The following is a 21,832-nucleotide window of genomic DNA, read 5'->3' as shown; positions in this document are numbered from 1 at the left end:
CTATTTAGCACTTTATTAATGCCACAGATATTTACTGGAGACGGGCTAAATGCAACGGCCAGGTATTCAAAAATCATTAAATAAATATTAATTAATAGAGCATCTAACGTAAGGTTATAGTCATGACCTTGCTCCAGCCTTCCTTCCCTATGTGATCTCAGGCAAATCCTTCTCCTTTCCGCCTCAGTTCTTTGTCAGTGACAAAGTGGTGAGGACCTCCCCGCTCCCCCAGTCCAGGACCACTATGAGGGGAAACTCAATAGCCAATCCAAGGCCTGGCATAGCCCCTGGCAAAGTTGGTCCACAATAAATGACGTTCCCAAGTACCTATTTCTCATGAGGTGAGCACAGGGTCGACTCCCGTTCATCTACACCTACCATACGGCATGGAAGAAGGACACAGAAGTCAAGGTCACATCATAAATGCAGAGCCCGGGAAACACGGGCACTACAGGAACACCTGAGAGGCTCTCACATCCAGAGAATAAATGGTGCTGTTGTGGACTTCTGAATGAGCCAGGCTAGGCAAGGGAAGGAGCAGAGAGGCCAGGCGCATGGTACCACAGAGCAGCAGCTCAGACCTGGGCAGGAGCAGGTAAATTTTAGAGATAGAGGCAGGAACCCAAACGATCACCGAGGGCCTCTCAACTCCAGCGTAAGGTGCTTGACTGGCCTCTGTGAACCAAGGTAACAGCCCCTCATGAGTTCTCAAGACACATAGTGCTTGGAAGGGCAGCTTCTTTAAATACAAAGCTGAATGGCAATCACTGTTAGAGCCAAAGGAGGGAAGAAGTGACCACACTAAACAGGATCAGAAGAAGCCAAAGGAAGGACACAAACATTCACTGAACTTAATCAAGCTCTGCTGCAGGCATTTTAACAAGACATTTCATTTGAGAACCACTTAAATTATCTTCCACGTTTAAAAAATGGGGAAACCGAGGCTAGCAGACCAGTACCCTGCCCAGGATCACACAGCTGGGAAGTGGCTTAGCCCCAAGGCTGGTGCTGCCTGTCACACAGGTGGCAATGAGCAGGGCCTGGTTAGCAACACACTCAGGTAACCTCTACAACTAGCTAGGATTTCACTGCCCGGGACCTGCCAGGGAAATCCTTCTGCCAGGTGCAGCAACCCCACCACGCCCGAGAGAGCAGGGTGGTGTGAGTACTCTAGGGGACAGGCAGCCACATGCCCTCTCAGAGCCCTCAACATCCTTCCTGTAGGACTATGCATGTGGCCTCGAGAGGCAGGCTTCTAAGTCCCACGCCACCATGTGCCCAGACTCCCCCTCTGGACGACTGTTGTGGTTCCCTGTCTGCCCTCACGCCCCACTCCCATCCATGTCCTGAAACACAACTCTGTTCTTATCTTTAAGGACTTTCCTCAGCAGCGGGGTGGAGAAGAGGAGACAGGAGGGAATGTTCAGAAAGAAGCACGGGACTTAGAAAAGCTGAAGAAGATGAAAATGGTGGAGGGGCAGGCTCAGAACTTCAGACAAAGGTCACAGGGGGATACCGATTTAGGAGACACATGCTAGGAAAAGCCAACAAAGTGGAAGACTGTTCTTCAAGGAAAGCACTTCAGACAAGGAAGGATCAGTGAGGCAGAGGTAAGAAGTGGCAGAAGAGTCCAAAAGAGGCCATCAGGCTTGGCAGCCATGGTCCAAGACCTCACTGCACTAGATTAACTTAACCTAGGACTCCGCCAACTTCTGAAACACACTTTTACTTCTATGACACATGTTGAGCTTACACATCGTTACAGCTCCCTAAGAGGGACGTAAATCAAGCAGACCTGGGTGCCGGCTGTGCTGCCTGACCACATGCGCCTTCATGCTGTGCTTGGAGGTGAAGAGTCTGTTACAGCTGGAGACTGGGCAACGGCTTTTTGGAGCAGCCACATCCTGCAGGTGTTTCTTGGAGTGAATATAGAGACTGCTACGAGCAGAGAATCTGGCACAGCACCCTGGAATCAAAAGAATGAAGAGTGTTAAACCTGCAGATTACCAACGAACCAGTGTTGACATTTCCTCCTCACATCAGAATCATGAGACAATGCAGGTCCATGCTTTGGTCACTGGCAAGGGACATACACCTAATATCCCTTGGAGCAGCATCACGAGAAATTAAATTTGAAAGCAAACTTTTTAAAAGGAGACTTGAAGTCCCACACCAGTTGTGTGTAAGACGTGTAACCTTGGACAAGTTAACGCTAAGCCTGTTTCTTCACCCATTACACAGGGATGCTAGAAAGATTAAGTTAAATTGTTAAACAATGCCTGAAACATTCAATTGCCAAAAATTTACACAAATCATCTCTATTAAGTTACTACTATAAAAACTATCATAATCCTAGGACATTTAGTTAGAAGCTATCTCGATAAATCACCAAGGCCAATTCTTTTCATTTTACCAATGAAAAACTGATACCCAGAGGGACCAAGCAAATGGCCCTAAGTCAGGAACACGAGCAGAGCCTGGAGTTGGCACTGTTTTGCTGACTACTCAACTGCTTAGCCAGTCAGTAAGACCACAGACCTGCACTTGGGTCAGAGGGTACACAAGACAGATTCAAAAATACAGCCACCTTCATCCATGCCCTGATTTGCCACTGTTGGAGCTCTGCACCATGGGAACAGAAGGGGAAGCGGGGTTCTTGGCAGCTACAAGCTTGTGACCTGGTAGGGACATGTGAACAACCAAGTGTCATTACAAAGGGCAGAATAAAACCAGCTGTAGTGCTGTGAAGTGTAATGGAAGCAGAAGAAACAGTATACCTCCTGAGAGGATAGAGAGAGAAGGTCTCCAGAGGCGGCTAGCATGTGAGGTGACTGGGCCTCCACAAGTGGGAGGCGCCAGCCGCAGGAGACCAAGCCAAGGTGTGGAGCCATGAAGATAGCAGGGCCAGGTGGACAGAGCCTGCTCTGGAGCTCAGCATGACTGGACCCCAACTCCAGCTCAGCCCCCTGCTAGTGTGTGGCCTTATTTATCCTTCCGGGTGTCCTTTTTCTTTTCTGTAAAGTAGGGATGTCACCTACGTCACAGAGGTGATGAAGACTACATAAACCATTACCATCCTACAGAGCACTCACGCAGTACCTAACCAAGTGGCAAAGAGCATCGTTACACTATGGTACCTCTTGGGGTGACAAGGTGGAGTTGCTGAAGTCCAGGGCCCAGCGGAGAGCTATTTTAGGAAAAGAGGCTATAAAGGTAGGATAATTCCAGATAAGTAAAGGCTTTGGCTGCCTCTAAGAGTAGTTTTGAACTTACTTCATTTTCAAACAAAGCTTCAAACTTGTTTCCTGGTCAGGCTCATAAAAGAACATTTGGAAAACACAACAGAACAGATACTGTAGGTCTCACCCCCAAGCGCACTGTCTACGATGCCTGCTTCGCTCCATGCAGTGAATGGCAGTACCTCTATCTGCCATATCCCTAATCCCCCTTTGCAGCTGGGAGTCCTCAGCACAGACTTCTAGAGGGAACGCACAGAGCAGAGGCGCTGAATACACTTTTCAACCAAACTGCTTTCCCAAGGGCAGGAGTCACCCACAACGGGGATACCCGCTACACTCTCACCAGCAGTTGAGTTTCCATTTTTTTAAATATTTGCTAATTCAACAGGGAACAAAATATATTTCATTTTAATTGTATTTCCTTTGATGACCAGGAGTGTGACCATTTTCTCATGTGTTAACAGCTTTTACTAACTTTAACATTATCTAGTGAGATTTGTGCCAGTTCTTTACAAATCAAAGATATTAATAAATAGCAACCCACCTTTGACTCCAAGTCAATCGACCCTGGAGAGGGGTGAAGCAGCCCATCAATGGCAACCTTCTTTCCAAACCCCCAACTCCACAGGCACCTGCTCAGCTCACCTCATCATTTACATGGTGACCACACAAACATCTACCAACCTCAACTCCATGTGAGACACTCTGCGATATACCAGAGACACCATCACACATGCCCTGGAGGAGCTCCCATCTCGAATACGCTGTCCTCAGTCCTCCGCCTGCCCTCCCTCATACATGCTCGCTGTCAACGGTCCTATCCTCTCCTCCTCCTCCTCCTGTTACCATGGAAAAGGAGGGCGGTGGTTGTTTTTAACTTTTTCTTATGGGAACATTTGAAACATCTACTAAAGCAGAGAAAATGGTATAATCAATCACCTGAACTCAACAATTATCAACTCTCGCCCTATCCGAAAGAGGGCTCTGAGATCCCTCCACACTGCCACTCCCCGAGAAGAGAGTTCTCAACCAACCACTGCCCTCTCTCTCATTATCTGCATCTCTCTCTACCTCTACCGGTGCCTCAACACTCAACTTACTCAAAGTTCTCAAAGATATAGTTACCAAAAGAAAAACAAAACACCCCTCCTACGTTTTCCATCAAACACCTCTAGAAGAGGGACGGCACAAGTATCTTCAGCCCCACCTTAGCCCACCCCTCAGGTACCAGAGCAGAGCTCTCCCCAAGCTACCCCACTGAACCTTAAACCTTGCTCTACAAGCAGAAAGACCAGATGACCCTGTCTGCCAGAAGAGCCCCACACATTCCTCACCATTCTGTCGTGCCTCAGCACTCGGGACCCTCCTTTCCCAAACCTCTTCTCTTGGCCTCAGTGCCACCAACTTTACCATTCTCCCTGTTCCTTCTTAAGCCCCTCTCAGGGTCCCTTTCTACTTTTTTACCTGAGTTTGTGGGTTTTGTCCTAGGCCTTCTTTTGCTATTTAATAGCGATCATAGTAATAGCAGTAGGTGACATTTTCTGATGGTTTCTATATGCCTTAATTAAACAACTTATTGAACCCTCACAACAACCCTATGAGGATTTATTACCACTATGCAGATGAGGAAAAGAGGCACAGAGAGCTTAATCTGCTTGTCCGAGTTCACAGAGCTACTAAAGTGGCAGGTCTGGGATTTGAATCCAGGCAGTCTGACTCCAGCATTCACTCTTAATCATGATACTGCCTCTCTTCGATATATAGTTGACCCCTGAACAATGCAGGGGTTAGGTACACTGACTTAACATTGAAAAGCCACATCTATGACTACAGTCATCCCTCTGAGTACGCAGATTCCCAACCATGGAGTTGACCCTTGAACAACATGGATTTGAACTGCGTGGGTCAACTGAGCTGCAGTCAACTGAAAAAAATCTGCATGTAAGTGAACCCGCGCAGTTCAAACCCATATTGTTTAAGGGTCAACTGTACAGTATTCCTTGAGAATTGCATCCATTTCCATGGCTTACATGATTACTGGTGTGCTGCCTGCCTCACTCCAGCCCACCGACTCACCAAGCCCCAGCAGCACAGCCCCCTGCCCTCTGAGTGTCTGAACTTGGAAAGCCCAAGGTACTTAATGTAATATGTCCAAACCCAACTCCTCTGCCTCCCACTACCTGCCCTGTGGCCCCCTCTAAACTGCGATACTAATCCCAACGATTGCCTCTCCCACAAGCCCCACGTTCCAAAACCCTCACCCAGCACTGTTAATTCTAACTCCTATCTCTTCCGTCTATGCCTTCTCTCCCTTCCATTGCCAAACCCCATTCCAGACACCAGACCATCTCCCCAGGAAACCAGAATGAGCCTAAACAAAAATATGATCCCATCACTCCTCTGCCCCAAACACTCAAAAGGCTGCTGCTCTTGCAGCTCTGGGAGACTTCCCCACACTGGTCTTTCTGCCACCTCCACCCCTGGCTAGCTATCCCTCCCTCTTCAGCTGACTAGGAGACCATTCCCATGCCCCAAGCCCTAGGAAAAGTTCAGGTGACCTCTTTTGGGCCGCCACAGCACCCTGAATGTTAGCTGTCGATCTGCCATACCCCAACTGAGTGCTGATGAAGAGCACTGTGTTTTGGTTATACCATCTGTGTTACATTCATTATCTTCTAGGAACTGATCTCAGCTTTATTAACCTCTTTTCCAGATAAGGAAACTGAGGTCCAGAGAAGCTTGCCTGAGGTCACCAAGTTAGGGAGAGGTAGAGCCAGGATTTGAATTCACAGCTGTAGCCTGACCTGCCTCCACCAACCTCCAGTGCCTCTGCAGCACTAGAATAGGGCCAGCACAGCCAAGCCACACAGCAGACTTTTGATGAATGAACTATGCATTTGGTGTTTTAAAGACAAAAATCTCCTTAATACCCCTTTTAGAAAGCTAGCCCAGCTTTGCTGCTGTCCAATCGCAGCACACGTAGCATCCATTTAGTTCGTCTATGGTATGTGCCAGATGCCAAAACCGGCATTTTTCACATGCTATTTCATCTAATCCTCACAACCACCAAATTAAACAGGTAACTAACTAGAGCCATAGATCTAGTAAGTGCATTGCAGGGCCAAGAGTCAAACCCCAGGCTGATAATGAAGTCTTTTCTTTCCAATACACAGTTCCCGACAGAGCAATTAACACAAACCAGCAAAGTAAATCTAACGCTACCACTTACACTCACCTTGTCTTTAAGCAACTAAAACTTACCTTTAAACAACTGAAAATTACAACATCAATGTGGACGTGGTGCTAGTTTACAGCTCAAAGTAATGTTAAAATCTACCTTCCACGGGACACTCGAATGGCTTTGTGCCAAGGTGGGTGATGCTGTGGCCTTTCAGATGCTCCGCTCTTGTGAAGGACTTCCCACAGCCTTCAACAGGGCAGGTAAATCTCCGGTCATCATCGTGTTTCCTGCCAGAACAGAAAAACAGGGCACTGTGATTACTCACACAACCCGGAGGGTTGATTCTTTGTTTAAAATTCTGCAAAATATACTACAAACTCTTTGCATTTAAAAAAATGATCTGCACATTTCAGAAAATCTTAATTGTGTCTCTAGCCCACATGGGCAGATTTGCAGTTTAGCCACCCTGTAATTAGGAATTCTACTTTAATGACCTAGCTGAGCCCACAGTCAGACAAAAAATGATCACTGCTGCTTCAATCCAGCAACAGTCCCAATGTATGAGCCCCAATGTATTGACAAAGCTACGTCCATTGTATAGGAAGCCCGATAATAAACAAGCTTTCCAACCCACAGAGGGAAATGAGAGTATGCACAGAAAATCCACTGCAATGCTAAAAGGACCTTCTCAAGCCCACTTACAAACACTGTCTTTTCCTGAGTAACATTTTTATATTAAATCCCTCACACCCCAGCTGTGCAAGCATGGACAAACCACTCAACCTCGAGTCCCAGTGCAACACAGGGAGAATAAAAATACCAGAGTCAGAGCTGTCATGAAGATTAAACGAGATATACACGCAAAGTGCTGAATAGATATACACGCAAAGTGCTGAATATCAACTGCATGCAGGCTAAACGCTCCAAGGTTGTCATTATCACCATGGAAAGTCTGTATCGACATGAGGAAAGCTTATTCCACATATTAATTTTCTTAAAAATATCGAACTGTATATAAAGGGTGCCAATTAAGTTTAAAAACAAGTATACACAGAAAAAAAACTGACTTTAGGGAATCAGATTCTCAGTGGTTTTCTTACAGCTTTCTGAATTTTCCAAATTATCTACACTAGGCTTTTCTTTTAAAAATCTACAGATATTTCATCCATTGGCTTCTGCTACTGACAAATAAACCATTTTCAAAAGTGATAATTCAACCAAAATGTAAAGATTACCTTTTGTGCCTCAGGAGTTTAGACATGCTGGTAAAGGTCCAGCCACAACTGTCAGAGTCACAAATAAAAGGTCTTTCACCTTAGAAAAGAAAGTTATACCATATAATTACAAATGCAAGCTAATACAAAGAAAAATCTTGGGACCAAATGACATTGAGTTCTCTAGCTCATTACCTGTATGACTTCTCAGGTGAATTTTCAGGCGACAGGCTTTGTCATATTGTTTGCTGCAGCCAGGAAAGGAGCAGGAAAACAGTTCCTGTTCCCTGAAGTGGGCACGGTTATGGGAAAACAGAGCACTCACCGTGATAAAGGTCTTCTCGCAGCCTGAACAAAGAAAACACAAGCCTGCTCACTAGTGTGGCAAAAATCACAGAACACAACTACACAAGTCACCACCCAGGACACTTCACACTGAAGCAAACAAGGAAGAAAATGATTCAGAAGTACCTCTGGAAAGTTACGACCACTGACGTCTGGTTTTGTAATAGCTAAAGTAGGAGTAACTAAGGGCAGCCAACAGGCACAGAAGGGCCACCTGTTTTGATGTGACTTAGAGATGAAGGACCTGATCAAAGGAAAAGTCCTCCAGTCACAGCCATCTGCTCCCAGCTCTGCAGCACAGATCTTGCATACATTTGAACTCAATGTCAATCCTGCCCATGTGAGACCCAAGAAAACACAATGGAAGAAATGATATACCAAGGAACAAGACTTCTGTTAGAGTTGAGCTTGAAAGAGCCACATGGTAATATATGAGACTTTTTCACCACCTCTACACTCATAAATGTCCTCCCTGACATCCTCTGCAACTGGCAGCCCCTGTCTCTGTCATCTGGCTTCTCTTTTTCCTTTTGCCCATTACCTCAGGGTTCCCTGCTCTGTCAAAGGAAGTTACCAGGGTCATCTTCACTCATATCACCAATATCTTCAGCACCCAGCTGAGCCACCAGCCGAAGGAGCCTACCTGAGCAATTCCTATTACTTTCCACACCAGTAGGTTCTCCTTTGGCAAATACATTCAGTGTTCAAATAAGTTGGAAAATATCAACCTGCAAGATGCTTATCAGGTGTCTTTGTTGCAGCTCTTCTCAAGAGCATTTAACATGCTACCATAGTGACTGTAAACGTAAACCACCCAGCAGATACACACTGCACAGCACCACATAAAAGTACTGACTGGCCCAAGGAACCCTGTTCTTCCCAGCAACACTGAACTGGGAAATGCTAATCTCCCTAAATGCCCTAAAATCATCCTCTTTCCCATAAATCTGCCCCCCCCCCACCCCCCGTTTCCCTGTTTCAGGCTTTGGTGTAGTCAGGTAAATCTGAGCATGCTGGAAAACTACCCTCCCCACATCTGCAACCCAGCCCTTTGATTCTGCCTCTGCATCTTTCCTACACGGAGCCACCTTACCATTCCCACTGCTACTGCCTAGATCAGTCCTCAAGAAACTCTTATCTGGAACATTCCATGGGGCTTCACTGATCCCTCTCCCGCTTCTATCCATCTTGAACACTGATCAGCCAACTCAAAATCCTCAGGAAGACTTCATGCCCTAAAGCAGGCTGGATTCCTGATCTTGTCAGAGTCATCCTCTCTATGCATTTTACTAGGGAAGTTTTTAAGCCACTGTCAGATCCCCAAGTACATGACTGAAAAAGGTTTCCAATTAGTGGCCTAAAGCTACGTTCCCCACAAAAACGCACCAGACAATTCACAGCACATGGGAAGAAAATACTGGAACCTGTTAGTATTTTTCATTTCACTCTTTCAAAGTCCCTAGAGTATATTTTATAACGTATACATTAGGAGAGCCCTGAGTGTATATAGCATGTCAATACACACAGGGCTCATGCTAAGGGCACGCTTGCCTTTTTGTTTTCATGAAGAGGCCACAGAAGGTCCTTCACCTTCTGCTTGGCCCTCCCCCACCCTAAACACAACCCACATTCCCTGCCTCAGCTCTGCAGTTTCACCCACCTGCACTGCCTCCTACCCTAGTCCCCCCAAGCCAACTCCTTCCTATGTAGAAATCTTCTCTTCCTCCCTAGAGGCACTGTCTTTCTTGGGGCACCTAAACCTGCCCATTCTGGTGAAGAGTTCAGTGTTGAAGCCTTATCTCCCCAGCATGGAAGGGAATCACTAGAGAAAGAGCCACCACTGGATTTTTTTCCACATTGCTAGGCCTCAGACACTTCATCTGTGAAATGAGGATGCTTTCTAGAACTTCACGAAACTGTGAAGTCCAAAGGAAAGCATAGTGGGCACAAAAACTGTACTACACCACTTTAAGGTCTTACACCTGGCTATTCATGTTTTCCTCTAGCACCGAGTGTGTGCCCCGTAAATATCTGATGAGTATTTTTAAGTGACGAGACCGAGGAAAATAAAAACCTGGTAAAAAATCTCTGGGAAGGTGCAGTTCTTTCTTTCGTTAACCGGAAGCCCCGTCGGCACATCTGTTGCCTCCACCATGGGGAAGTACGTCTGATTATTTGTGCTACCTCGCTGTCGAAACCCCCGCAGCAATGCAGGGTTCAGATGCCCTGGGAAGAGCTACAACACAGACCCCGGCGCGCTTCCGCTCCCGCCCCTCAGCCTTGGCCCACTGAGTTAAAATCCTGCCCAAGCTAACAGCCGGGGGCAGGGCGCCGCCGCACCCACTCTGAGCGCCTGAATTTGGACTTGGGGTCCCGGGAGCCCCCCGCAGCCCGCCCGCAGGCCCGCGGTTACCGGGAAAGTCACACTTGTAGGGCCGCTCGGGCTCGAAGTGGCTGCGCTGGTGGGAGCTGAGCTTGGCATGCGTGGGGAAGCGCTCGGCGCACACCTCACACTTGAACAGATTCTCCTGCTCGTGTCCCTTCATGTGCGCCTTGAGGTTGTACACGGTGGTGAACTTCTTGCCGCAGCCGCCCACCGGGCAGTCGAAAGGCCGCAGCTTGTCGTGAGACTGCAGGTGCCGCTTAAGCTTGTAGGAGGTGGTGAAGGCCCAGCCGCAGCCGTCCAGGGGACATTTGAAGGGCCGCCGGCCCTGGCTGCTGCCGTGCGTCAGCAGGTGCACTTTGAGCTGGTGCTTCTTGGCGAAGGAGAGCGTACACTGCGGTTCGGGACACCGGTATCCGGGTGCGCTGGGGCCGGGGGCCGGGGGCCCGCGGCGGCCCTCGGCCGGGCTGGCGGCCTCGTCGCCCGGCGGCGCGGGTGGGCCGGGCGGCGGCGGCGCGGCCGCCAGCGTGAAGACGCCGTGGTCGAAGCGAACCAGCAAGTCTTGACTGCTGATGGTGACTGTGCCCGCGAGGGCCGCGCTGGGTCCCGGGGCTGCGGCCGAACCGCTGGGGCCCTGCTGGGGGCCGCCGGCGGGGCTCGTGCCGAAGTCAGACTCAGCTTCCCGCCGCTCGGGGGCCTCGGCAGCGGCGCTGCGCGGTACTTCCAGCAGTACCACGAAGGACTCTCCGCCGTCCTCGAGGGGCGGTGGGCTCGGCCCGGGGCCCGCAGCCGCCGCCCGGGCCTCCCCTCGTCCCGGCCCCGACCCGCCATCTTCGGGACCCCGCAGCAGCAGCAGGCGGCGGCGCGCGGGACTCGGATTGGGCGGCGGCCCCGGGCCTCGGCAGAGTCCGCCGGGGCCGCCGCCGCCGCCATGTTGGGCTCCGCGCGGGCTCCGAGCTGCGAGCAGCGCGGGGAGGTCCATCTTGGGCCCAGCTGGGGCGTCGCAGCCGCCGCTCGGAAGAAGCGCGCTGTGCCCCGCCCAGGCGTGCGCGACGCCGTGCGGCCGCCCCGACGGATCGACGCCAAAGCTCGGCGCGGAGCGCGACCCGGAGCCGCGCGTGCGCGTGATCCGCGGGGCGGGGCGCGGGCCTACTGGGCCGCGTGACGTCAGGGCCGCTCCGTGAGGCCGGGGACCGTGGGCCAATCCCAGTCCTGGGGAGCTGAGGTCTGATTCCCTACCTGGGAAGTAGGCTAGCCTGACTTAGAGCAATCGTGTTTCATCTGGTTTAATGATTGCAGTTGGCACCGTTCACACAAGTGTGAAGAAACTGAGGCACAGAGAGCTCGAGTCCCTTGACCTAGATCGCACAGCCAGGAACTGGGAGAGCCAGGGTTGGAACATTTAGTTCCTGACAACGGGGCTGGACAACTTCCTTAGGGAGCTGACTAAACTGCGAACCATCCCACTGCTGACCTCTGGCCACCGACCTCTCTTGCAGTGACCCCACATCCTTTCCTGGCACACAGGGCCTCCTTGACTGGACTTCTGCGCACACTTCCAACTGCACTTCCCAATAAACTTCACACAATCTCACACCATAGCCCTGTTACTCATTGTTGACTCAATTCAGCTGTTGCCCTGCCTCCCTCCCCTAACCCCATGCCTCCAGATTGAATCTGGAGTCCCTCCAATTTTTCATATCACAGCCACCGAGATCCAAACCCCTATTTCACTCAGAGTTCTTAAGAAAATACTCCATAGGCTGGTCCTCAACCTCCATCCACCACTCCCTCCACCCAATCTACAGGGCAGTCTCTCATAGTCTTCCAAAAATGCAAATCTAGTTATGCTCCTCTACTGTGTGCTCCCCATTTCTCTTATGGCCTTGCTGATCTTCCCTTCCTTTCCCTCTTTGCCCTCATTTCTCACCACTTTAGCCCTCTGCAATCTCAGTGCCCCCATCTTTTTCCCAGTTTTTCCAAAAGGCGAAACTATTTACAGTTTCAGAATCTTTGCACAGCTGGTCTCTAATTCCTCTGGGAAGACTTGGTTGGCCTTAAGATCCAAAGTACACCCTTATTCTCCACCTCCCCCTTTTGTTTCCTCTTATAACTCTCACTTGCAACTGTTTTTATTTGTCCCTTTCTCTGTTAATCCATTGTCTGTGCCCTCCTCCAGAATGCAGACTCTGTGAGGACAGGCACTGTGTCAGTACCACTCACATCTGTATGCCCAGATGCTAGCAGCAAAGACTCTCAGTAAATATTTATTGAATAGATGAATGTTTTATTATTAAATAAACTTTAAAAATAAGTACATCAATAATATTGAAAAGAATAGAAAATATCTGTATATGTATGTATTTATGCCAAAAATATATTGTTTTAAAGACCATTCAATGGAGAAAAGAATAATCTTTTCAACAGATGGTAATGTGACAACTGTATATCCACATATTAAAAATTTAGACCCCCCCACCTCAAACCATATACAAAAAGTAATTAAAATAGATCAGAGATGTAAATGTAAAAGCTAAAATTCTAAAACTATTAAAAGAGAACATAAGTGTAAATCTGTGTGATTTTGGATTAGGGAATGGTTTCTTAAATATGAAACCAAACTACAAGCAATGAAAGAAACAAATTGGGCTTCATCAAACTTAAAAACTCTTGGGTCAAAGAACACCAACAAGAAGGTGAAAAGACAATCCACAGAATGGGAGAGAAGTTTGCAAATCATATATCTGCTAAGGATCTACTATCCAGAATATATTTTAAAAATCATAGGATCTATCCTACAATTCTACAACAAAAATGTTAAACTAGATAAAGGATTTAAATAGACATTTCTCCAAATAAAAAAATACAAATGGTCAAGAAGCTCATGAAAACATCCTCAACATCATTAACAATTAGGGAAACACAAATCAAAACCACAAGGAGATTCCACTTCACACCCACTAAGATACCTATAATTTTTTTAAATTTTTAAAAAGTTTTTTATTAAAAAATATAGCTAACATACAACATTATATCTGTTTCAGGTTACATGATAATTATTCAACATCTAGATACCTAAAGAAGTGATCACCATAATAAGTCCAGAAACCATCTGACTGTACCACACTATCACAATATTATTGACTACATTTCCCATGCTGTTCATTACATTCCCATGACTTACTTGTTTTATATGTGGAAATTTGAACCTTTTATTCCCCTTCACCATTTCCCTAATTTTTTAAATTTTTCAATTAGAGTTAACGTTCAATATTATTTTATATTAATTTCAGGTGTACAGCATAGTGGTTAGACATTTGTATAAGTTAAGAAGTGATCCCCTAACTAGTACTCATCTGGCACTATACATAGCTATTATCATATTATTGACTAGATTGCATATGCTTTACATCTCCATGACTTTTGTAACTATCAATTCGTACCTAATCCCTTCACTTTTTCACCCTGCCCCCAAACCCCCTACTATCTATCACCTATAATTTTTTTTATAAAGAACAAGTGTTGGTGAGGATGTGGGTAAATTGGAACCCTCATACATTTCAGGTGGGAAAGCAAAATGGTGATGCCACTGTGGGAAAAAGCTTGGCAGTTCCTAAAAAAGTTAAGTATAGAATTTCCATATGACCCAGGGTGGGGACAGAGTCCCAGAGAGCAGTTTCCAGGCTCTCGGCCTCACATGGAAAGGTGCTGGTTCAGGTAGTAGATGGCCGTCAGCTGTGGTTAGTTGGCCATCAGCTGTAACCAGTTAGCCAATTAGCCACTGATATAACTGCCGTGGCTGCGTTGGTTGGAAGAGTCAGTCGGTTGGCAGACAGAGAAGTGGACAGCAGGTTGCAGGGCGTGTGATTCCAGCCTCCAGTGAGACTACAGTGCCGCCAGTGAGACTATAGTGGTATGACTCCCCTACCTATGGCTCTGTGGGTGTTCCTTTATGGCCTCACCATGTCTTGCGTTCTTATGTGAAGAGCGGGACTAGAGGCCCCGCAGGCCGCCTCGCACGACAAATGGCCTTGCGAGCAGGGTGTGGTGCCAGCCAAAACTTACCGAAGGATGGTGGAACAGTTTGTGCGTGTGAAAACTGAGTCTCAGGAGGCCCGTGAGGAGCAACACCGGGAACGGGAGGCACGGTCTGCCTGGGAGACTCAAACCTCGGGATGGCACGCTGCTGTGTTGGCCAGAGCAAGTGTCATCTTACTTTTGGTAGTCTGCTGCTGCCCTGGGCTCCTAGAGTTGTGGACATCTTACACAGAGGCCTCCACCCACCCAGACACCTGGCACAGCAAGTAGGATTCCGACCAGGTAGGAATGGAGTCTGACTCTGGGCAGGAGGACGTGTGGCCCCCACATAGTGTGTGGTGCCCGGTGGCCACTGTTCTCAGGAGTTGTACCCCCAAGGAGGGGGGGGGAGGACATGGACGGCTCTCTGGCCAGCGTGGAGAGGGCCCTGCAGGTTCTAGCTGAGCAGTTGTCGGAGGAGGCAAATGCTACAGCCGGCCACATGGGCTGGATGTTCCTTACAGCCTTGAGTCTCAACACGGAAAATACGCATAATGAAATGGCCCAGGTGCCCGACCAGGTATCCCGGTTGGAGGCACTGGAAGCCAAGGTCCGCCTGTTAGAAGAGGGGCCCCAAGGTGGAGACTCTGAGGCAGAGGCGGAGGAAGCCAGTGGAGACAATGTAGCTCCCAACCCCCAAGCCCAGCCAATCTTGAAGCAAAGGGTAAAACGTGAGCAACCTTTGCTCCCCGGGGGCGTTGCTACAGGCAACCCAGCTGCCATGAGTTCACAACCTACACCCCTTACACTCCCACTGAGTTGCAGGAGCTGGGGAGGCAGTACAGACAGCACCCTGGAGAGCCAGTCTCGGCTTGGCTATTACGTTTATGGGATGAGGGAGCAGACAATATTCTCTGCTCCCCAGGTGAGATGGAAAAGCTAGCCTTTGTGACAGTGCATCCGTCCCTGCGACAAAGGTTACAGAACTGCCATAGGTTGGCCCAAGACCAGGGCAACCACACTCTAATGGAGTGGCTCACTGCTGCGGTACGCACAGTATGGGGACAGGCTGGCGAGCTGCCTGACACTGTGAGTAAATGGCAGTCATATACAGAACTTACTCAAATCATCCAAGAAATGGGTATGAGACATGCTATTTTCAACCCTAATATGCGGTGGCTAGATGATGAGCTTTTTACAGCCAGCATGAGAGATCTGATTTTGGATACTGCACCTGCGAGTGCTTTTGGATCCTTGGTTGCCATTCTTACACTTTATGTGGGGCGACGGATCCATGAAGTTACAACTGCCATGGCCACCCTAAGGGATGTTGAAAGCCGGAGGCGAAGGAGGTTAAGACAGGAGGTCCGCGCAGTTGAGACCTGGAAGCCCAAATCAAAAGTAAAGCGGCGAGGTTGCGGGCCTCAGAGAGTAACATGCGCACAGATGTGGCATGATCTCGTGGCAGCAGGGGTCCATCGGGAAAAAATAGACTGACAACCCAATGCACTCTTGTTGGAACTTTGGAAACAGTCGCGTCCGGAACAGCAATTCCGGAGAAGCCTAAAGGAGAAGTCTGGTAAAGCGCGACCCGTGTCCCTCTAGGACTTCATGCGGCCACTTGAAGCCAACTCCTTTCAGCTTGATTAGGGGTGGGGCGAAGGTACCGAATCAGAGGGGACTAGTGGGGACGGGCGGCCCCACGTAGAACTGTCCATACATTGGTCCCCTTCTAATGTGCAGAGGGTTTTGGCCCTAGTTGACACTGGCGCAGACTGCAGTCTTGTTTATGGGAACCCAGAACTGTTCCCTGGACCAGCAATCTGCATTGATGGCTATGGGGGAAAGACTGTGACTGTGAAAGCTGTTTCCTTACCACTGGGTATAGGAAGGCTTCCCCCTCGTACCTACACGGTGTATGTCTCCCCCGTTCCGGAGTATATTCTAGGGGTGGACGTGCTACATGGCCTCAGCTTACAGACATCGGTAGGAGAGTTCCATCTCCGGATCCAGGTGGTGAAAGCGGTGACACACGGGCATGCTCACCACCCTCCTCAAGTGTTGCCACAGCCCTGGCACGTGGTTACAGTGCAACAGTATCGCCTGCCAGGAGGGCAGGAGGAGATTGGTCGTACAATATTGGAATTGGAGAAGGTACATATTGTGAGGCCAATGCACAGTCCCTTTAACTCCCCAGTATGGCCTGTCAAGAAGCCAGATGGGACCTGGTGAATGACTCTGGACTATAGGGAGTTAAATAAGGTGATGCCATCTTTGCACGCGGCAGTGCCTTCAATACATGATTTGACGGATCGTCTGACTGTCCACTTGGGAACATATCACTATGTAGTGGACTTGGCCAATGCTTTTTTCTCCATTGACATTGCACCCGAGTGTCAAGAGCAGTTTGCTTTTACTTGGGGCGGCAGTGGACTTTTCAAGTCCTTCCACATGGATACTTGCACAGCCCCACTATCTGCCACAGGCTCGTAGCCCAGGATTTGGTACAGTGGGATCACCCATCCTCTGTGGCCGTGTGTCATTATGTTGATGATATTTATTAACATCTGATTCTCTTTCAGATTTAGAGCAAGCAGCTCCCTCTCTTCTCTGCCACCTGAAGTCACGTGGCTGGACGGTGAATAAGGAAAAGTTCTAAGGCCCTGGCTTATCCATCAAGTTTTTGCGTGTTGTGTGGTCGGATAAGACAAATGTCATACCTGAGGTGATCATTAACAAAATACAAGCCATTCCCCGGCCAGAACGCAGAACTGTTCCCTGGACCAACGTATCCCAACTGCAGACGTATTTGGGTCTGCTGGCATATTGGCAGGTATTTCTACCCCATTTAGCACAAATGGCAAGGCCCTTGTATAACATGATAAAAAAGGAGGCCTCAAGGGATTGGACAGAGGCTATGGAGCAAGTCTTTGTTGCCACAAAATGGGCAGTGCAGCAGGCACAGGCTCTGCAAGTAGTGGACCCTGGCCGCCCATTTGAAATTGACATTCACGTAACCCAAGAGGGTACGGATGGGGCCTCTTGGCAATGGCAGCAGCGTCTCCGGTTGCCAGTGGGATTTTGGTCCCAATTGTGGAAAGGAGTGGAAGTCCACTACTCTCTAATAGAGAAACAGCTGGCTGCTGTGTATGCAGCCCTAGTGGCCACAGAAGCCATCACAGGAACGGCACGGGTGTTGGTTCGAACAACCTATCCCGTCCAGGGGTGGGTCCGTACATGGATCCGGGGACCCAAAATGGGGGTAGCACAGACCACCACCCTCACTAAGTGGGGTGCTTACTTAGAGCAACGTAGTAACCTTAGTTCAAGCCCTTTGCACACAGAGCTACAACAGGTCCTGGGGCCTGTGGAGCTTGTAGCCCAGGCTGAGCCAAGCGCTCTGCCTAGGGGGGAGGACTTGGAGCTCTTGCCCTACATAGAAGGACAGCCCCCAGTGCCTGAGGATGCCTGGTTTACCGATGGTTCTAGCCGAGGGGCTGTAGCCGTTTGGACGGCTACAGCCCAAAACAGACATCATTTGGTTTGATACTGGGACGGGCCAGAGTAGCCAGTGGGCTGAGCTACGGGCTGTGTGGATGGTAATCAGCCATGAGCCTGGGCCCCTAGTTATTTGTACTGACATCTGGGCGGTGTTGCGGGACCTAACGTTGTGGCTCCCTACGTGGAAACACCAAAACTGGTTGGTAGGATACCGTCCACTGTGGGGTCAAACCATGTGGCAGGACCTCTGGGACCTAGGGCAGAGAAAGTAGGTGACCCTAATGCATGTCACAGGTCACTCCCCCTTAGTGTCCCCAGGTAATGATGAAGCAGATGCCCTAGCACGGGTCCGATAGTTAGAACGGGCCCCTGCCACTGATGTGGCCCATTGGCTGCATAGGAAACTGCAGCACGCTGGAAGCCGAACCATGTGGCAGGTGAGCAGATGCTGGGGTCTGCCTTTGAAATGGCAGGAGATAGCAGATGCCTGTTATGATTGTGCCGTCTGTGCCCAGGACAGCCCCCAATGATGGAGTCTCCCCTGGGAGACACAGCAGATTACACGAGGAAGGGTACCCCTCACTCTCTGGCAAGTGGATTACATTGGACCTTTGCCTAAGGCCCGCAATGCTATATATGCGTTCACAGCAATGGACACTGCTACAGGATGGATGTTTGCTTGGCCATGTCCGGCTGTGGATCGGCGGCATACAGTGGTCGCTCTTACACGGCTGTGTGCCCTCTATGGGTGCCCCCAAGTCATTGAAAGTGACAGGGGTACCCATTTTATGGGGCAAGAAGTGCAGCGCTGGGCTGCCAGGATGGACGTACAATGATTGTTTCATACCCCGTATAACCCACAAGCAGCTGGCATAATTAAATGCTACAACGGCCTTTTGAAGCAAGGCCTCCAGGTGTCAAAACACCCTCCCACAATGCGTGACTGGGCCTCGTATCTATGGGACGCCTTGAGAATCCTGAATGAGAGACCACAGAAGGGAGGGCCCGCACCAGTAGAAACTCTGCTACATCGAACGGCCACTCCCGTTCAATTACAAGTTACCACCAGTGAGACTCTGTTAAAGCCAGGCTAAAGCAGAAATGGAAACATTTTGCTGCCAGCACCCACATTCTTGAAAGCAGGGGAACGGCAGCAATGGACTTGGCCCTGGCAGGTCAAAAGCCCCCACTGTCGATGGTTGGGCCTGATAGCCCCATGGGGAGCTGGTTTGACTCATGATTTGCAAGTGACACCAGGGGTGGTGGCTGAGTGGCCACCACAAGTGACTGTAGTATATGGAGGTCCCGACATCGGGATGATTTTGCGGGGAACCTATATGCTCTCACTATGGCCTATTATGGGGTCCCCTGTTCTGTTACATGTTGAAACTACACAAGGGACTCCAAGCATTGCCATAAAGGTCTGGTACCACAAACCAGGAAAGGTTCCAGTGGCAGTGACCCTCCTTTCCCAGGACAAAAAGCTAGCATGTATCCTCCCAGATGGAAGGGATTTGTCATTGTTGGTTCCCAAGACTACTGTTTCTTTCCATCCATAGGTGCCTGTAGGCTAATATGGCACAGGGACCCTCATGGAAGACGCTTGTCATGTAAATTCTGAGGCAAGACCCTGTAGGGGTAGAGTGTGGGGACAGTCCCAGAGAGCAGTTTCCAGGCTCTTGGCCTCACATGGAAAGGTGCTGGCTCGTGTAGTAGATGGCCATCAGCTGTGGCTAGTTGGCTGTCAGCTGTAACCAGTTAGCCAATTAGTCACTGATATAACTGCTGCGGCTGCATTGGTTGGTGAGTCGGTAGGTTGGCAGGCAGAGAAGCGGACAGCAGGTTGCAGGTCGTGTGGATCCAGCCTCCAGTGAGACTGTAGTGGTATGACTCCCCTATCTATGGCTCCGTGGGTGTTCCTTTTTGGCCTAGCCATATCCTGCATTCTTAAGTGGGGAGCGGGAGCAGGGACCCCGCAGGGCGCCCCACACGACATATATCATCAGGAAAAATCAGTGCCGAGCATTATTTAGGAGAATCCGTTTGTATAGGAGGGAAAACTCTATGTTCATGTGCTTGTATAACCTTGGAAAATTTCTACAAAGATACACAAGACACTGCTAGTACCTGTGACTACTTATGAAGTGGGGTAGACAAAGGGTACTTTCACTTTAAGCATTACCAACTAAGTGTACAGAACTTCCCAAGTTGTGGCAGGAGTGAGGGTGGGCTGGGGTTGGGAGTTCCGATGTACATTTTTTTCCTAACACCACAACCGATTAATTCAATTCTGACACTGTCTACCTGGAGATAACATCAGACCCCTAAGAACTCAGTACTACAAGTCTCCACCCAACCCTGCTTCAGATGCCAGTTGCAAGTCTATGTTGTTACCTGTGCATATGACTGACTGGCAATAGATTGGAGGTTCCCATGACACCCTCCTCAAGTTTGATTAAATTGTTAGAGCAGCTCTCAGAACTCAGAGGAACATTTTACTTACTAGATTTTGCTTATTAGTTTATTATGTGAAAAGTTGGCATAAGCGGATCCATTTTAAAATGGAGTCAGAAAGCTATTCCAGAGGAACTGCCTTGCATATTTTGCTCCTTAAACCTTTGGAATATTTGAACTTGGCAAAATAACTTTTGTTTGTATGTTATGTACCATTTAGTTGGCTCCTAGCAACTCTATGAATGAGTGATATCACAATGTCCTGACCTCAGCAGCTCTGCTCAGCTCCTGTAGACTTGTGCCTATGGCTACTTTTATGAGGTCAGTCCATCTCACATTTGGTTTTCTTCTGTTCCTACTGCCTACCATTTTCCCCAGCATTACTGTCTTTTCTAAGAACCCTGCATGTGCTGGAAGTAGGACAGCTTCCATTTTGTCATTTTTGCCTCCAACAATGTTTCAGGCTTAATTTGCTCTAGGACCCACTTATTCATCTTTCTGGCAGAGCAGGGTATCCTTACAGCTTTCCTCCAATACCATATTGAAAATGAATCTGTTTTCTTCCTATCAGTCTTCTTCACTGCCCAGGACTTCGTTCACATCCGCACATACGTAGTAATTAGGAATACAGGAGTGTGGATGATTGGACTTGACCAAACCATTATCTTACAAACAACTGTTTGTAAAGCTAATGCGAAAGCAGACCTCCTTACCACAGAGACTGATGATTATGGACATTCCTTAGAATCAGTAACCAGCCATGTACAGCTAAAAGGTAACTCCGTTTGTTAACACCAATATGAATTCCTTCCTTCCATTCATGTAATTAATTCCCTTCTGTCATGCAGGGTGTCATGCGGGGTCTCTGGTCCCACTCCCCACGTAAGAACGCAGGACATGGTGAGGCCATAAAGGAACATCCACGGAGCCATGGATGGGGGAGTCATACCACTATAGTCTCACTGGTGGCTGGGTTGGAGACACAGGAAGCAGGAGCCGCACAATCCACAACCCGCTGTCCACTTCTCTGCAATCTGCAATCCACACTCAGCCCTTGCCAGCCACCATCTTCTTGCTAGCCCCCATTTGCTGGTAGCGTAGCCAATGGCCAATGGCTCACTGGTTACAGCTGACGGCCAACTAGCCACAGCTGATGGCCATCCAATCACAGTTGACGGCCATTTACTACCCGAGTGAGCACCTCTCCATGTGAAGGTGAGAGCCTGGAAACTGCACTCCTGGCCCTGTCCCCACACCTTCCTTTTCTCATAAAAAGCCCTTGTTTTTCCCCATAATCGAGACATAATTTGGGTTTCTACCTGAATCTATCCCCTCGGATTGCAATTCTTTTTTATTTCAAATAAATGCTTGTTTCTTCTCACTTTGGCTTTTTATTTTTAGGCTTACACTTATAAAGAGACATAACTCAGGAATAGCCAGATGGAAGAGGTGCATAGGATAAGGTACGGGGAAAGGACTTGGAGTTTCAGTGCTCTCT

At 48.9% G+C, this 21,832-nt stretch overlaps 1 protein-coding gene across 8 annotated transcripts in view; it reads right to left on the bottom strand.

The window, feature by feature from the left end:
* The window catches only part of ZXDC (ZXD family zinc finger C), a 50,735-nt gene extending 39,313 nt beyond the window's left edge, over nucleotides 1-11,422 (bottom strand). For 2 of the 8 annotated variants that reach the window (XM_033087918.1, XM_033087921.1), the window contains exons 1-5: nucleotides 10,393-11,422; nucleotides 7,830-7,982; nucleotides 7,656-7,734; nucleotides 6,577-6,707; nucleotides 1,796-1,966 (exon numbers count right to left, since the gene is read on the bottom strand). In XM_033087918.1, the coding sequence (XP_032943809.1) occupies nucleotides 1,796-1,966; nucleotides 6,577-6,707; nucleotides 7,656-7,734; nucleotides 7,830-7,982; nucleotides 10,393-11,344 (1,486 nt within the window). In that variant the 5' untranslated portion in view covers nucleotides 11,345-11,422. The remainder of the gene's footprint in view (nucleotides 1-1,795; nucleotides 1,967-6,576; nucleotides 6,708-7,655; nucleotides 7,735-7,829; nucleotides 7,983-10,392) is intronic. The other 6 variants (XM_033087924.1, XM_033087925.1, XM_033087919.1 and 3 more) reach the window with 5 other exon arrangements.
* Between the last annotated feature and the right edge of the window lie 10,410 nt (nucleotides 11,423-21,832).

The sequence above is a fragment of the Rhinolophus ferrumequinum genome, chromosome 19, assembly GCF_004115265.2.
Source record: "Rhinolophus ferrumequinum isolate MPI-CBG mRhiFer1 chromosome 19, mRhiFer1_v1.p, whole genome shotgun sequence".
NCBI classification, from domain to species: Eukaryota; Metazoa; Chordata; class Mammalia; order Chiroptera; family Rhinolophidae; genus Rhinolophus; species Rhinolophus ferrumequinum.
Note: the sequence above shows the minus strand (reverse complement) of the source record. Positions and strands in the feature narration are given on the sequence as shown.